Below are 17,646 nucleotides of genomic sequence, written 5' to 3'. Positions count from 1 at the left end.
TTCTTATTTTATTACATTCAAAATAAACAAGGTTTTTTCTTTCGCGCATAAATAATATTTAGAAATCACATTTTAATGTGATTGGATGTGTTTTTTCTATATGAATACGATTATATTTAAAAACTACATTACATTTAATTTATTTGTTTCTAAAAAAAAAAAACATTACAATGCGTATTTACACAAAAATTGTTGTTGGTAAAGCAAAATAGAAGAAAACACAAAACAAATTAATGTGTGTGTTAAAATGAAAAAAAGGAATCAATAAATTAACTTATTGCAATTATACATAAAAAATAAACTAAAAACATAAAATAATAATAATAAAAAATATTTCGATATTTTTTTTTCTTTACACATTGTATTTTATATCGAATTATTTTGGGGGAGTTTTAAGAAAAACTAATTATCATTAGAAAATAAAAACTAAATCAACAGTTCAATCATACAAAAAAATAATGTTTTTTGTTTCCTATGCTGAAGTAATCTTAAAATATATATAAAATTAAATTAAGTTAATTTATTAATAATGGGTGGCGGTGTAAAAGCAACTGGTTGTTGTTGTTGGGGTTTAGAAGTGTTAAGGTGTCATCAGTTGGCACGACGTTTTATTGTCACTTTACCCTTAGCCAGATGGGACATGTTAATTTTAACCTTACTACTGCTACTGTCATTGACCTTCTTAACCCATACCTGCAAAAGAAAATAATATGAAATTACCACATATTTCATATTTTCAAAAATCTTAATGTTAATTACCACTTCATTTCCAATGGCTGTAATGGTGGCAGCAAATTTCGGCAAATCTTTACCCTCTACATAAATTTGTTGGCCACGATGAAACCAACGTTTTTCATACAATAATTTGCCATCTTCGATGCGTGTCTCAACATACTGTGTGGTACCATTGTCCGATACCATAGATGATTGTTGATGATTATTGGAACCATAAGAACTACTGACCGATATACCATTTTGTTGCATGGCTGAATAGACAAAAAATTAATTTAATTTAAGAAAAACCTCCTCCATGCACTTAATCACCACTTACTTGGTGTTAAAGGTTTTCCCCTTTGTATGGTTTTAAGATCATTTTCAATTTCCCTTTCATCCAACATATATACCAACAATTGTCCAGTGGTTGGTTTACGTCTTTTCTCCACCACAGGTACAGGATCATTTGGCCGTCTTCGTAATTTACGTGTCACTGTGGGCTTTATCTGCAATAAATATATATTTTTATCAGTATTCGTGGTATAAAAAAAAGAGTTTATGTATTGATTAATTACCTCCATTGAATCATTTGTTAGTTCCAGACTGTAGCGTTCGTTTTCAATTAATTTCCGCCGCTCCTCAAAGTCTGTTAATATGTTGTCTTTTAAATCAATCTGAAATAAAATGTTTACATAGCAGTTATAGAAATATAAATGAGACAAATAAAAACATAGTTAATTTCAGCATGACGATCATTTTTTACCCTCCACCATTCAACATTTTTAAAAATCATGGAACCTTTATTTAATTGTAAATTGTCTGTTAGTAGGTCGTTCATACTATGAGAAAATTTAATACTAAATTACAATCACTTAGATTTGAAATCTGAACTAGAAACGTTAAGCAATTTGAAGCAGTTGATGTCCTGATTTTCAAAATTCCACTACAATTTTAATATGGACTTTCGATTAACCAAAATCGTTTACGTTATAGATTTTTAGGGGTTGGCTACGTCACAGTATCTCCTTTCTATAATATAATAGTATGGACATGTTCGATAATTAAATGTTTGCAAACTACACGCAACCGCTTCAAATAAGGATGTTTTTTACTTATGTTAAAAATTTCAAAACGATCCATGACCTGACCTGAACCAATCTAATTATACCCACGCGAAGATATAAAATATTATTGATTCACTAACAAAAAAATCATCCGCCTTTCCGAACATACCTTCTTTTCATCGTATTCCTTTTGTGCAGCTTTCTTTTCCAGTATATAATCACGTTCAACACACTCTTTCAGATAGTCACGATATATTTCATTTAATTTTAATCGCTCCTTATATTGATATTCCAATTTCTTTAATCTCTTCAGATATTCCGGATGGGTTAGATTCTTTAGTTCCTCGAGTTGTTTATTTAAGCTGGCCAATTTGTGTTGATACATCCTATACAAAAGAAATAAAAAATACAAGTGTATAAACTTGTCTAAAATAAAATCCAACACCCTGTATTTTGGGCATTTGTTTACGTACTGCTCTTTAAGTTCATGGTTGTGGCTGTTGTTGTTGCTGTTATTGGTGCCATTTGTTGTTTGATGGTGATTGGAACTTGTATAGCTGGGAGTTCGTCCATTGTTACGAAATTCTGTTTCACTGGCATCATCCGTATCTTGAGGAATAAAAGTTGGCATATCAATTAATCAAAGGTTTGTAAAATTTATATTTTTCTTCAACTTACCCTCTTCACTGTCATAGGTGTTCTGTTCGAAAATATTATTGGAGCGAGAATCATCATTGTAGTCCGCAAATCGCTCATCATCGCTTGCAACACCATAATTTTGATAAGACATGATGCTATTTATGTGTATATTATTCAAGAATTAATGTTTTTTCAACACTTTTCTTTCATCCGACAAAAATCAGTTTTGTACACTTTACAAGAATTGTCGATGCCTGCAAAAATTAAAAACGTTCCTCGAGCTACAAATGGGGGGAGATGAAAAAAAAATGGACGATAAAAATGTACACACATATCGATTATTTATTAATCGAATGATAAGTTAACATCGATATTATGCTTTAGTGGCCTGGCAATATGTAAAATATGTTGACAAAAATTAAGGAATTTTCATATAAAATTTCAATAAATATATAAATTTCAATTTTTATTACAGTAGCACGGAAAACGTTGAATTTGAAAATAATTTGTAAAAAGTAAACTTTTTTTGTCAAGTCTATTGGTGGAGACACATCAGTTCATATGTGAATCCATGGTACAATAATAAAAGGTAGGGCAGATTGAGGTGAATAAGAAAAAATAAACTATGCACGTGTGGCCTCTTCTGCCAAAAATTAAATAAATATACGCAACTAGTGTTTGTATTTATTTTACATTTTTCCAACACAAAACTAAAAACGCGAAAAATGAATGAAAAGTTATGATTTCTTCACAAAATCCAGTAGGGAATACGATAAAATGTTTGATTCATCCATAACAAAGTAATTACTTTCAGACGAACGTGTTAAAAGCTCATTTCAATTAAACTTGAATATATTTTAATTTATTTTTAATTTATTTGACATTATATTCCAAACAATACACACACATACACAAAATATGTATTTTGATTTGATGGAACAAGCCACCTTGAGAAAATCAGTTGGTATATGTGCCCTACCTTGTAATAATTATACCATGTGTGAATCTACTATTTTTTACTGCGATAAATTTTTTTCCTTTATGATGTCGATAAAAATAATAAAAATTAGTAGATCCTTGTAGTACCGGAACATACCAATAGGAAAGCAATCCATTTTCGTCAATGTCAGTCTCAACTGGCAAGTTAGGAAAATCGGACTAATAAACACAACGATTGTTGCATTTATTTTTACTTATTCTGACATTATAGGCCACAATGTAGAGATGTATTTTCTTTTTATTACAAAAGATACGCTACAAAACTAATACACATTATTCTAGGTTCAATTTGGTACGCTATGCATAAAATAGGGAAATAGGTGCTATATCAAAATCTGAGCCGATTTAAAAAAAAATTCGCATAAGGCAATCTGTATTTAATTCAGTACTCTGTGCAAAATGTTGTCTCAATCGGACAAACATTCGAAGTTTGGTGCATCATTTACATAAAATTGGACGAAAATACAATAGGATCTAAATCTGACCGATTTCCTCTAATTTCAGTATGGTTCGTGAAACAAATCTAGTTTAGTAAAAACGATCAGATTTTACTAAATTTTTTTCCAGAGGTACGTATTTTTACCCTGATTATTGGGATATATTTTTTTCTTAGGGACGTACACGGTTACCCGGTTATATTTATTTCAGTACTTTGTGCAAAATGTTGTCTCAATTAGACAAACTTTGGGAGTTTAGTGCACCATTTACATAAAATCGGACGAAAAAACAATGGGATTTTAATCTGAACCGATTTCCACCATATTCAATAGGGTTCATGGAACAACTCTAGTTTAGTAAAAACGATCAGATTTTTCTGAAAATTTTTTTTCCAGATGTAGGAATTTTAACCTTAATTATGGGGATATATTTTTTCTTGGGAGACGTATCCGGTTGCCCAGTTATTCCCGTTCTACGTATCCGATTAATACAAAATATGGGTATCATTTAAAGTTGGTTATCACAAACCGTTTGGAAGATACAGAATCTCCTGTAAAATAGAATGGTTTGTTGGGTGGGCGAGGAATTAAGACTTCCTCCTGTGGACAGATACCTACACCGCGCTACACGGCATAATCTCATAATCTGTTTTTGTCAAATATATATTCGACATTTAAAATTACTCTCTTCCTTTCCAATTATTCGGTTATCCTATGTACCGTTACAGTTGATGTCTTTATTTTTGCTAAAAGATAGACAAAACTGTCCGAGGGTTAAAATAAGAATTGATTTTTTTCTAAACTCTGGGCCTTCATACAAATTTTACATTTTTATTCCGACAAAAATTTTTTTTTTTGACACTGAAAAGGTTAAACAAACTGATCGTTTTTACAAAACTAGAGTTATGCCGGGTTCGTCCTTGGGACAAATAATTGACCCGTGCCAAGTTTCATCCACAGGAATACATGAACAGACGGACATACATAAATCGAGTCAGAAAATGATTATAGGATCTGCTTGAGATTTATTCCGGAGAATAATGCTAGACTATCAATTTTATATTTGCCGAACAGTCTGTGTCTTCTGCCACTCAGCGATGGATAACTACAGAGGATACGTTTCCACGACAGAGGGGTCTACGATCGGAAACGACCCGAGTCTTACTCGGCCAACGTCTGTCACCTCAGCCCATTGTGTAAAAGCAATAGGTCTGCTACAACAACAGTGGATATTGTTAATTGTTTCTAGCTCTTCTTCATCCTCATATAGAAGTGAGAGAACTAAATTATTCTTGATATTTGTAAAAAAAAAAAAAAAAAATAGCTGTCTGTGATCCGTTCCCGCATTAAAAAAATGTGTTACAACTTTTTTAAATTTATAAAGGAAAACCAATTTCGATTAATAAAACCTTCTTACAGATTCTGTTCCTCTATTTGCAATATTGGTAGTAAACCATATTAAAAAAATCTTTCCTAAAAATAGTAAAATCTAGTCGATTCTTGCAGTTCTGGAACAGCCTTATTATGTTTGAAATAAACCAGAGATAGCTAGCAAGTTGTAAGCTAAGTTTTTGAATTTTTATTCCGATTAAAATGTATTTATACTGCAATCTTCCAAAAGCGTACAACCATCCCAACATTCTATTAACTATTTTGTAAATTTCTTCAACATATGATGGGAAATTTTAAATATTGATTTACGGAGCTTCTGTCAATTAAAAAGTTAAAACGCAATGACAACCGTGGAAGTTTCAAAATTTTAGAAAATTTAATGAAATGTTCTCGAACTTCTCGTCAAATGTTAACACTTGTATTATCGATAATACATCTTCCACAGGATTATATTGGAATGGATTGTGGGTATAAGGAATTGGTTTAAAATTATGTTCACAATTGAGTTTTGACTTTAATGGCAAAGAGATTCATATTTCCACCAATATACAATTTCATTTGCACTCTAGTATCTTAATTGGTATTTGATGCAATCTGCAGATAATGAATGACTTAAATGTTTTGTTTACATTCTGAGCAATTTTCACTAAATATTGGCACCAAATTATTTGCACTTTTTTTTGCACAATCAAAATTATCCCACTTTATAATGCATTTTCTTTTTTCAAATCAGCTTCCACTGTCAAACCTTCGCCTTCGTATTAATTGATGAACAACAAAAAGTAGTTTCAGTGTTTTGGATTTTAGATTTTTATCTTTTGTGTATTTTGTTGTTTTTTCTTTTCATTTAAAATAGAAAACATATCTTTTTACGAAATTAAAAAGATTTACATCTAGCCCGGTGACGAATACATCACCAAGTGTCCACTAGTTGTTTATTGGGGGCGACCACGACCGAAACCACCACGGAATTCAACATCACCAGCACCAGGGCCAACATCACCCTTCTTGTCAGCACCACCAGGAGCACGTCTGTAGGCAGAACGATCTTCACCAGTTTTGCTGGCATCAGCAGTACGCTGACCGGCAGCAGCTGGGCGGGGACGTACAGTTTCGGGTCTGGTGGGACGCTTGAGTGTGGCGGGAACGATTTCTGGGGGCAAGTGCAAGTAACTGCGCAAGAATTCAATGCCCTCATTGGTCAAGTACCAGTAGTAATGTCTCCAGGCGAATTGTTCCTTGACCAAGCCACGGGAGTGGAGGGACTGCATTGTTTTGATGACATGCAAGTTGGGGATGCTCTCAAGTTCAGGGTGCTTGGGGGCATGGGTATCTTTTTTGGCTACGATAACACCCTCTTTGAAGAGGTATTCGTAGATAGCAACGCGATGAGCCTTTGGCATAAACATCCTGCAAAGAAAAATACACACACACGCAATTAGTTGAATTCTCATTTAGAAATTTGCACTTGGTAAACATCATTAATCACAAATCAGATATGTAAAGCTATTGTTTTTCGTCAAACTAACGTTGGTCGGGGACACCAAACATATTCGAAAAAGTTTAGTCTTTCACTATTTTCTGCTTTATTATTAGTTTCACATATTTTAATTTATGATTGCATATATTTTTAAAGATTTTTTTACGGAATTTTACATACTTGGCGTCTTTAATGGAGCAGTCACCGGAAAGAAAGGAAAATCGAGTTGACAGCTGTCATTGTGTAGGTATACGGAAGTCGACTTTCGACTAATCGATTAATCGACATTTATCATATTAGGTAGCCACATATTCTGATATGTCAGAATCTGTGGATGATGGCATAATGTAATTGAATTAAGTTAAAATTTAAATTAAATAAATTGAAATAACTAATTTAATAAAAAGAATAATAAGTTCTTTTTAAAATAAAAAGTGTGACGCACAGACAAATCCGTTTTGTCCATATTTTGTTTATAAAACCGAGTACCCACAAGCACTCGATGACATATGTTAAGCGGTGTACACACTATCACTTTTGAATTACACTCTTGCCAAAATTATGCTTGTTTAATGCCATGTATGAATACCATGTAAAGACATGCCTAGCTTGCTCTCTCATTCCTTGTTCGACCGTGAATTATGAAATAATTACTTTCTCTCTCTCTCTCTCATTGGTAAATTGAGAGTAATTAGAGTTGCGCTTTATTTAATTTTGTAACAAGCGTACTTTTTGTTCCCAAAAGGTACGAATTGACATAAACGCACCAAAACAAAAAGTAGATTTTTTGATTATTCGTGAATACATTTACGCTTAAATTATAACATATATTATTTATGCAAATAACTGACCAATATTTCTCGATAATTATGTTTTATTATCATTTGAAATAAAATTTTAGGTACCTTTTCGTACTTTTTTTCCTACCTGTGGCAATGTTTTTCAAATCTACCAATGAGAGAGAGAAAAAACTATCAACACAAATCCCATTCACCAACAGTGTAAAACCCCGCTTAGTTCCCCATACAAAAATTATCTGAGCGAACACAGACTTTTGTAAATTGAAAGAAATTCGTCCCATCCCTAACAATTCAGAGCAATGATCGAAAATAAATTAATTTTGATATTATGAAAAAATTTCTAAAACGTAAAATTTTTTTAAGAATAAATGAGAGGTATAAAACTGGTTAGTTTTTAAATATGCATGGGGAAATAAATTTAGTTTTCTATTTATTTCGATATATCTTTCTTTTCATTTGGTTCGAATTAGCGTATAAAACAAGAAACGAAAGTAAGTCCGCTTTTCCACAGGCAGATTTTTATTTGGCAAATTTTTTGTTTTCTTTTTTGAAATGTTCGCTTGCTTTTCCATTAGCAAATTTTTCTTTGCAAAATTTGCGAATCAAAATACAAAAGAAAGAAAATAAAAAAACGTCAAAAGAGTTTGCATTTTTAAGAATTTTTTACTATTTTATTTATTTTTTATATATTTTATTATATAAATTGCAAAAATTAAAAATTAAATTTCACTTGCACATATTTGCGTGTACTGCAAATTCTAAACAGTCAAAGTTTTGTTTTTCTTCCTTGCACCTCATTCGCCAACAAACTCAGTATTTGCCAAATAAAAATTTGCCCGTGGAAAAACAGACTAAAAGTAAAAATTGCTGAAGTTTTTAGGTATATGACATTTGAATTTAAAAAAAGCTATTTGGAATTCGAAAACATTTTCGACTGATAAAAAATTAAATACGTTTAAAATGTCTAAAACAATTATTCATTAAAGTTTAGATAATAAAGATAACAAAAAACGGTAAGGAAAGTAGTAAAGTCGGACAGGGCCGACTATATATTCAACAGATGAATCCTAATAGACGTCGCATTTTTGAAGTACCATTAACATGAAATTGGATCCATAAAAATGTCATTCTGCATCCTATACCAAATTTTTTCATTTGGTCAGATATAGAGTTGCTTCTTACAATGAGACAAAATTATGTAAATCAATTTAAAGCAAATACCAATCGGACACTCGTTGATTATTTGAATAAATATCTGATAAAAATGCATCATTTAATTAAAATCGGACGAAAATATATATATAGCTATATCGAAACTTGTCACATGTTAGGTTATACTAATTTCAGTATGTTATATGTATATCGACTATATTTTGAGTTCTTGGTGCTTCATTTACTTAAAATCGGAAGAAAATATATATGGGAGCTCTATCCAAATCTGAACCGATTTCAACAAACTTTCCACATGTTAGGTTATATTAACTTCAGTACGTTGTGCAGAATTTTTTGTCAATCGGCCTAACTTTGGGTGCGCCATTTACTTAAAATCGGACGAATCTATATATGGGATTTATTCTAAATCTGAACCGATTCCTACATAACTCGGCACACGTACTAATTTCAGTTTGGGGATGTGCAGTCGCTTATGTGGCTACAGCACTTTAAAACCGTCAGGTCCATTGTGATCATCCACGTTATTTCACACCGATTTTAACGAGACTTGCCAGAGATTCCAAACCACGAAGTGAATTTTTTCTTTACTGGATGTCGTTTACTTATCGCAATATATGAAAGAATAAACTCTCTTCAAAAACATTCGGGGTAATTTTTATTGGAAAAGTAAACGAACGCATTTATTATTGCTTATTTCTAGTTAGAATTTTCTCATTGAGAACATATAAACAAGGAATCCGGCATCGGACTACTTTACTACCTGATTTATTTGTGGTGACTAGGGATAAAGGCATAAGCAGAATGTTCGCGGTGAGCATTCTTTTGTTACCGCTTCAACGCACACAAAATGGTAAAATATATTCAAGTTCGAAGCGTAGCGTTTCCTTGTGGTTGTTGTATTTTCCTCAGGATAACAACAGGTTAGGAATTCTCAGCGTTCTAACTGACGTTAATATTCAATATCTAACTGCTACCGGTAGACCGATGCAAAATCCACTAGATATTTGATTTTTTTTATAAATGTTCTTAAGTTCTGGAATGTGCAATTTTTTGACAATTTTGGCTTTGGTATAATAAAGCAAGTATTTGTAAAAAGATCGAAAGTAGATCTTGATATGTCGATTTTGCGATTTCCTCAAAGATCAAAAGTCGACTTCGACTTTTTGAGTTTTTAACAACACAAAAAATCGATTAGTCGAATGTCGATTTACTTAACCCTAGTGGTGACGGTTTGTTTATATGTCTGGACGTGGGATAAGAATAGAATTTTGAGAATTTTGTTAAGGATTTACCCAAAAAAGCACATACCTCGACGATTATGACGATTAGAGATTAAAACAGGTGTGTTATAATTGTTCAATATATGAAATGTTAAGCATTAAAAACTAATAGCAAAGGTATTGAAAGATTAAAAGAAAATTAAATTTATGGCAATTTAAATAACAATGTGATCACGGACGCAATATGATAATAAATTGGTGTCAGCAGCGACTGATGAAGGACAGATTGGTGTCAGCAGCAACTGATATAGAAATCGGGGAGAAGGAACATGCAGTAGTGATGTGATTGTTATATTCAACCCGGCTATATTTTCATTTTATGTGAATATACAGTTCTTCTGCAGTTTATTTCATCATGAAAAAGCATGCTGCATTTACATAGCTGATCTGGTGCAAGTTCAAGTTGTTTTAAGGTAATCAAAATTAAGACTACTTATTGGAATACTTTTTATAATATGAAGGGTATGTTTCCTTCTTTTAAAACACAATTTGTGAATATTTGGAACGAAATATGGCTTAAGTCAAGTTTAGGGGCATCATTCGGATCGCTTTGAAATTTTTGGTGGCAATAGTAAAACGGCTGTTTTACACAAAGGCCCATATCTAGGAAGTATGCATTTCCCACATAAAATGTATATCACTTAAATCAGCTCAAGGAGGACTACTTACGTAAAAATACCCTAAACTTGACTTGTTTCCTAAATATGACCTCATAAAATTGTAAATGGGCGTACTTAAGTCCATCTTTAGAGTACAGTTGTATTGAATGGCCCTATATCTCATCATATTTGGTGATGAACCAATGATTTTAGCACATTTAATGTTTTTTCCCAGAACTTTCAAGACCCGCAGAACTAGGTACACACCGAAAACTCGAATAATTGTTCCAAATATTCAAAATTATGTACCTATATACCTACCTATACATACAAAAAAGTATCAATATAAATTACCGTAGTAAAATAGCATGAATAGGGTTAGTTTTCTAACATCTCAACTCTCTCAATCTCCACAATATTGCAGATTGCTCTATCAGATTATCAGTTCTGAATTATCTACCAAAGAGTGTACATAAAATAATAATAATAAAAATGTTTTTGAAGTACAATGGTTCTGAACCCCTCCAACTGAATAGTCGTTAAGATAACATTAAGCTAATACACTGTTAGTTTTAAGCTTTTGGAGTAGTTTATATTTTGTTGTTTTTTGAATCGCTTTTGGCCCTTTGGGCTAGATTCTCGTTTATGAAAAATAAATTGAAATTGAAAATTGAAAATATGCTTCTATAGCAATACTTCGAAATATTCGTCGTAGGTCCCGTATAGATCAGCGTAAAATTTTATGTCGACGTAGTTGAAATCACTATGTGGCTTTAAAGGTTTGCACATATATACCTACTACTATTGGGATTGTTGAACTTGAATATGGAATATATCGGTCTTCTCGATGCAGCGTAAAATTTTATGTCGATTTAGTTGAAATCACTATGTAGCTTTAAAGGTTTGCACACATATACCTATTACTATTGGGATTGTTGACATTGAATATGATCTTCTCGATGCAGCCTCTACATATTAGCTCTGCCCCCTTTTTTCGTATTTAGCCGAATTGGCTGTAATTTGACACTTTCGGTTATTATTAAAAATCGCAGCAGATTTAAAATAAAATTCCATTTTTCGTATTTGGCCCTAGACTCATTTTGCTGTCGATATAATTATATGTAGGCATATCGTAGGGGTGAAGTACTCTTATAGCTTAGCCAGGAAAGAGACCTTTGAACTGTTGTATTTATACAGAGTTACTGAAAATGGAGTTATTTTGCAGTTGTTTCACGCGGGGAACTTTGGTCCCTTGTGTTCATCCAGAATTACTGTTGAATTTAGACTAAAATTGTTAGCTTATCCGAAAATATATCCCGGTAAAGCTACGGATTTTTTAGATATACTTCGGAGAAGAAGGTCTCTTAGTACGGAGCATTTTATGTTCGATCGTTTTTAAATTTTCCGTGTATAAAAGACCATAATCCACTCCATTGACATCCCCCTTTAATTGACATATTTAAACGAGGAATAAAAACTCATAGTCTTTGGATTTTCAAGTTCTGACTTCTCTTAGCAGATCTTTTCGCGTTTTTAAAAATGATATAACAAATATGTAGATCTGTCGACTGTGACACATTGACATCCCCCTTTAATTGACATATTTAAACGAGGAATAAAAACTCATAGTCTTTGGATTTTCAAGTTCTGACTTCTCTTAGCAGATCTTTTCGCGTTTTTAAAAATGATATAACAAATATGTAGATCTGTCGACTGTGACACATTGATTGTAAGACTCTCAGAAAATAACTCACCTGTAAAAACTGTGACCCATATTATCACAATCCACCGAACGGTTTCCTAAAACCACGAATTTTTTTTTTGGTTTTGTTTATGTAGCAGCCAATATGTGGTCTAACGGACTCCACAATTTGTATATCTGACGACTGTGACTCCGTAAGACTCTCCGACCTGATTTAAGTCCCCTGTAAAAATTATGACCCAAATCTTCTCAATCCAGAAGGACCCTAAAAATATTCTAATGCCTACCTTCTCGTAACAGATTTTCCGGGGATTTGCTAATGTATGAGACAATTTGTGACATAAGACTACTCAAAAAGTAGATCGGGCGACTATGACCCATTGACCGTGACATAACTACTCAAAAGTAGATCGGGAGACTATGACCCATTGTCCTTAATACTGACAGACAATAACTCATTAAGAAGTCCAGTGACTAAGATATTCACAATCCATAGTACGAATTGCATTTATTATCCAAATGAAATGAAATTTGACACATCTCAACCTCAATGTGGCCCTGGGACGAACCCTATTGTAACTGCTGAGAATCAGTTCAGATTTACAAATAGCTGTCATATAAATATTTGTCTGATTTCATGTACTTTGTGCACTAAAATCACTACGTCATTCTGATTGACACCAATTTTGTCAGAGGCTATAGAATTTAGATAAGAACTGGTTCAGATTTAGATATTGCACCAAATACGTCTGTCCAACTGACACGATATTCATAGCCTAAAGCAATTACAAAATTTATTAAATATTATAAATAAATATGTTTGATTTAATATAATACTACTATAAGGAATATGAACCATGTGAAATTTCTATGTTTACAGACTACAATCTACACTTCGCGTAATTAATTTAGCAAAATATGAACAGTTTTTTGCATTGTCCAGTACGCTTCTCGGGCGTATACAGAAAACAGGAGATACACGAATTTATTGAATATATAAAATGCTATAAACAAATTAAATGCATATCGGATGAACAGGCATTGCTAGAACTAAATTGCCTTTTAACGGACGATGCGGCTAGATGGTGGTTGAAAAGAAAAACTACCATTCCAACATGGCATGAGGCATTACAAGCACTGGAAAATCAATATTCAAAAGAAAGATCACATTACCAAATATATCAGAATATTTTCGAAATAGCCAAAAAGGAATATAACAATATTGGAGATTTTATTGATGATGAATACGAATTACTAAATGAATTGCCAAAGGAGACCTCTTCGTCTGAGACACAAAAGTTGGAATTCATATATGGTTTGTTGCCTCGTAAATTACAGACAATGAATGAGGAATTTAATGCAACATCATTAGATAAATTTAAAGAAATTATACAAAGAGAAAATAATTTGAAGCATATTAAAAAGGAAAGACAAGAAAATGATAGCAGAGCAGAAACAACATCGAATTCTGGCATTCAAACATTCACAAATAATGACTCGAATTCTGGAATTCAGACACGTACTGCAAATAATGGATCACAAAAAGAACACAATCATCTATCATCCACAACTAACTCTAGTATTCTAACATTTACAAATAATGCCTCAGAAAATGAATACAATCCATTACAAAATGCTACAGAAACTCCCAATCTTGCAACAGATTTTTCACTACCACCTCAAAATAATCTGTATGAGAACGGTAGCAGTGATAATTTTAAAATTATATCCATAAGATCTGGTATTGAAAATTTTCCGAATGAACATCACGACGGAGAATATAATGAACCTCGTATTTCTAATGAGACAGACATTTTCCCAAATGAACAATATAATACACCTGCTATTTCTAAAGAGCATTTACGAATTACAAGAAGGTCTATGCGCAAGAAGAAACCACGTTGTAAATTGTGTCGTTCTCGAACTCATATTGTGGAAAAATGTCCAAGAATTAAGTTTGCGAAGCGTACTACGACTGCCGAACTCCGATAGCGTAAAGGTGAGACAGGCAAATGATGATAAAAATGTTTACTATAATATCTAGTTTTTTACTTTTATGCCCTCCACAACTATTTTGTGAAGGTATTATACTTTTGTGTGGTCATACTAATTAGTAACGCCACAAAGTATTGGTCCGAGATGATCAGATAAAACAAAACATTTAATTTTGGTTCGAAGAGGCACATTTACGCAAGATTGACGTAGATTTTCTACTTCCCAGCTTTTGCAAGTCCTCGAACCCAATTCAAGGAAAATAACTATTCACAAAATAACGGACCTAAGAGGTTGTGAATAGAAAATAACAAAAAGGCTTCAATTCGTGGATTAAGAAAGGTTTTTGTTGGTTGCCTTCCACCGTAGTCCTTGCCGTAAACCAAAAGACCAAAAATGCTGAGCCAGAAAAATAATACAGAACACAAATGTGAGTTTTATACATAATTATTGCATCATGAGAGGCAGAAAAACAGACTTTCAAAATCTCCATTTAGAGCCTCCCCGTACTTTGTCTATAATAGCCCCCTTGTTCTGCTAATCTATAGAGCCCCTTTTAACTTGTCTATAGAGACTACTTTCAGCTCGTCTATAGAGACTACTTTCATTCAGCTCCTCTATAGATACTACCTTCGGCTCGTCTATTGAGGCTACCTTCGGCTCCAAAAAATAGACATTTGTTTAAAAAAAAATATACTGTATCAATTGGTAACTATACCTTTTTCTTATGTTATTCAAAACATATCAAATTTAATTCGAGAATTTCATTTGTAATTCAGAATATATAATTTGCAACTCTACACCTTTTTCAAATGTTATTCAAAACATTTCAATTGCAATTGGAGAATTTCATTTGTAATTCGAAAACTCAATTTGCAATTCATAACATTTCACTTGTAATTCGAGTGTAATTTGTAATTCACAACATTTCATTTGTGATTTTAAACTTTTCGTATGAAATTCAAAAAATTACATTTGAAATTTAAAAAAAATTATTCGTAATTCGAATATTTCAATTTGAATTTCGTAGAGTTTCATTTGAAATTCAAAGAAATCCATTTGAAATTCAAAGAATCCAATTTGAAATTCATAACATTTCACTTGTAATTCATAAAATTTCAATTGTAATTCATAACAATTCATTTCAAATTCATACATATTCCTTTTGTGTTAAATGTTTTTCAAAGTTATATGAATTTCAAATCAAATGTTAAGAATTTCAAATGGAATTATTTAAATTTCAAATGAAATTTTATTAATTTCAAGTGGAATTTTACAAATGAAATTCTTGAATTTCAAATGATATGCAAATGGAATTCTCGAATTACATTTGATATATTTTGAATTGCAACATGTGAAAAAGGTGTAGAATTCCATTTGCAATTCATACCATGTCAGTTGTAATTTGAAAATTTCATTTGTAATTCATTTGTAATACCTTTCGAAATTCATAGAATTCCATTTGAAATTTATATACTTTCATTTAAAATTCCAAAGACTGCATTTGAAATTCATAACATTTGATTTGAAATTCATAACATTTGATTTGAAATTCATAACATATGATTTGAAATACATAACTTTTCATTTGTTATTCATAAAATTTAAATTTAAACTCGAAAAATATTATTGGCCGATTGTTAATTACATTATTGGACCATATCAATGCGGCTTCAGACCTGGAAAATCCACCATTGACCAGATGTTCACTCTGCGCCAAATCCTGGAAAAGACCCACGAAAAACACATCGACACTTTCCCCCGAATGCGGCTTTATAGTCGACGTTTGGCATTCCTGCAAAATTAATACTAGAAACACTGGAATACTTATATTGCCTAAAATCGGCTACTATGATTAATAAACGTAGTAATATATACGTAATAATATACACAATTATTTTTGTACTTGAAATTGAAAAAGGTCAAAATGACCGCCTTCGGCAATCTAGTGCTAATACGGCTTTATAACTTTAACTGATAAAATGTCAACAGTTAAAGTAGGAAAGGACCACTCGGAGCTCTTTAATAACCGCCACATTTGAACGAATTGAGAAGAAGTCTGCCAAAGTGGGACTGGCAGTAAATGGTGAAAAGACCAAGCTGATAAACAAAACTAATAACATAAGGAGGAGAATAGTGTTGGCCAACAGATGCTACTATGGTCTGAGTAAGCAACTCAAAAGCAAGGCCACCTCTCGCCAGACCAAAGTCACACTCTACAAGTCGCTGATATTACCCGTGCTGTTGTATGGATCTAAAGCATGGGCACTTGCGCAAGCAGATGAGGCAGCACTTGGAGTGTTGGGAGAAAAATTTTCCGGAAGATCTATGGGCCGATCTGCGTCGATAGTGAATATCGCCGTCGAATGAACCATGAGCTATACCATATATTCTCGGACATCGACATAGTCAGACGGATCGAGCTGCAGCGACTACGTTGGATAGGCCATTTTGTGAGAATGGATGAAGATGGCTCAGCTCAAAAGGCATATAAAAGCGAAACAGCCGATGGTTCACGCCGAAGGGGAAGGTCACGAATCCGATGGAAAAATCAAGTAGAAGACAACATCTCGGAAAATGGTCTTTCAGATTGAATGAGATACGCACAAGACCGATGCGCCTGGAAATCTTTTTGAAGCTCGGCTTATGGAACAACCATTCTGTCATAAGCCAGCTAAGAAAGTACGTAAGAATTTTAAACGGATTTCTTTGAATTTCAAACGAAACTCTTCTTTCAAATGGAAGTATACCAATTCCAATCGAAAATTTTTAAATTTCAAATCAAATTTATTGAATTTAAATTGAAATTACATATGTATATAAATATAAACTACAAATCATTTAAGTCTTGAAATAAATACATGTTAATTTTTAACGTAATTTGAAGTCAATAATGTTGTTGTTATTTGAAAATAATTTAAAAATTAATTTATTTGATGATATATTAAGACATTACATTTAGAAAACACCGACAAATTGTATATTTTAGGTGTTCTGTTAAAAAATGTTATTCAGTTTTGCAATTATTTATAAACAATTTCTTTATTGATATTTAAATTTGTATAAAAAACACGTTAATCTACAATACCTTTGCTATTACATTATTATGTTATTTTTTTAATTATTACTTACATACATCTATTTTTGTTTATTTTCTATTACACCTCCCTTCCGCACACACACACTCTCACTAACAGATAACTCACTCAAAATGGAATCAAAACTTAATTTGAATACCATTATAAATAATATATTAAACAAATATAATACATTATTAGATTGTCCGCTAAAATTTTCCGGAGATTATGGTGGACAAAAGATACAGCAATTTATTGAATATATAGAATCATATAAACGAATTAAAGCCATATCGGA

At 32.2% G+C, this 17,646-nt stretch overlaps 2 protein-coding genes across 2 annotated transcripts; both read right to left on the bottom strand.

Moving 5' to 3' along the window:
* Positions 1-567: 567 nt before the first annotated feature.
* On the bottom strand, positions 568-2,568 carry LOC133327103 (sin3 histone deacetylase corepressor complex component SDS3). Its single transcript, XM_061535679.1, has 7 exons — positions 2,457-2,568; positions 2,252-2,387; positions 1,948-2,164; positions 1,290-1,388; positions 1,072-1,220; positions 760-988; positions 568-693 (listed from the first exon to the last, which is right to left on the bottom strand). Exons 1-7 carry the CDS (start codon positions 2,566-2,568, stop codon positions 592-594), a joined length of 1,044 nt encoding a protein of 347 aa, XP_061391663.1. The 3' UTR covers positions 568-591.
* Positions 2,569-6,119: 3,551 nt separating this feature from the next.
* LOC133327097 (small ribosomal subunit protein eS10B) lies at positions 6,120-6,670 on the bottom strand. Its single transcript, XM_061535673.1, has one exon. The coding sequence runs from the start codon at positions 6,652-6,654 to the stop codon at positions 6,181-6,183; it is 474 nt and encodes a 157-aa protein (XP_061391657.1). The 5' UTR covers positions 6,655-6,670; the 3' UTR covers positions 6,120-6,180.
* Positions 6,671-17,646: the final 10,976 nt, after the last annotated feature.

The sequence above is a fragment of the Musca vetustissima genome, unplaced genomic scaffold, assembly GCF_032173495.1.
Source record: "Musca vetustissima isolate MV318-11 ecotype Yass unplaced genomic scaffold, APGP_CSIRO_Mvet_v1 utg12896, whole genome shotgun sequence".
NCBI lineage: Eukaryota > Metazoa > Arthropoda > Insecta > Diptera > Muscidae > Musca > Musca vetustissima.
The sequence above is the reverse complement of the archived record's forward strand: the minus strand, read 5'-3'. Positions and strand labels throughout refer to the sequence as shown.

Coding starts and splice junctions, on each gene's coding strand:
- LOC133327103 (XM_061535679.1), bottom strand. CDS start 2,568: ATGTCTTATCAAAATTATGGTGTTGCAAGCGATGATGAGCGATTTGCG. Junction 989..1,071: donor GATCTTAAAACCATACAAAG/GGGAAAACCTTT, acceptor TTTTGTCTATTC/AGCCATGCAACAAAATGGTA. Junction 694..759: donor CAGCCATTGGAAATGAAGTG/GTAATTAACATT, acceptor TTTCTTTTGCAG/GTATGGGTTAAGAAGGTCAA.
- LOC133327097 (XM_061535673.1), bottom strand. CDS start 6,654: ATGTTTATGCCAAAGGCTCATCGCGTTGCTATCTACGAATACCTCTTC.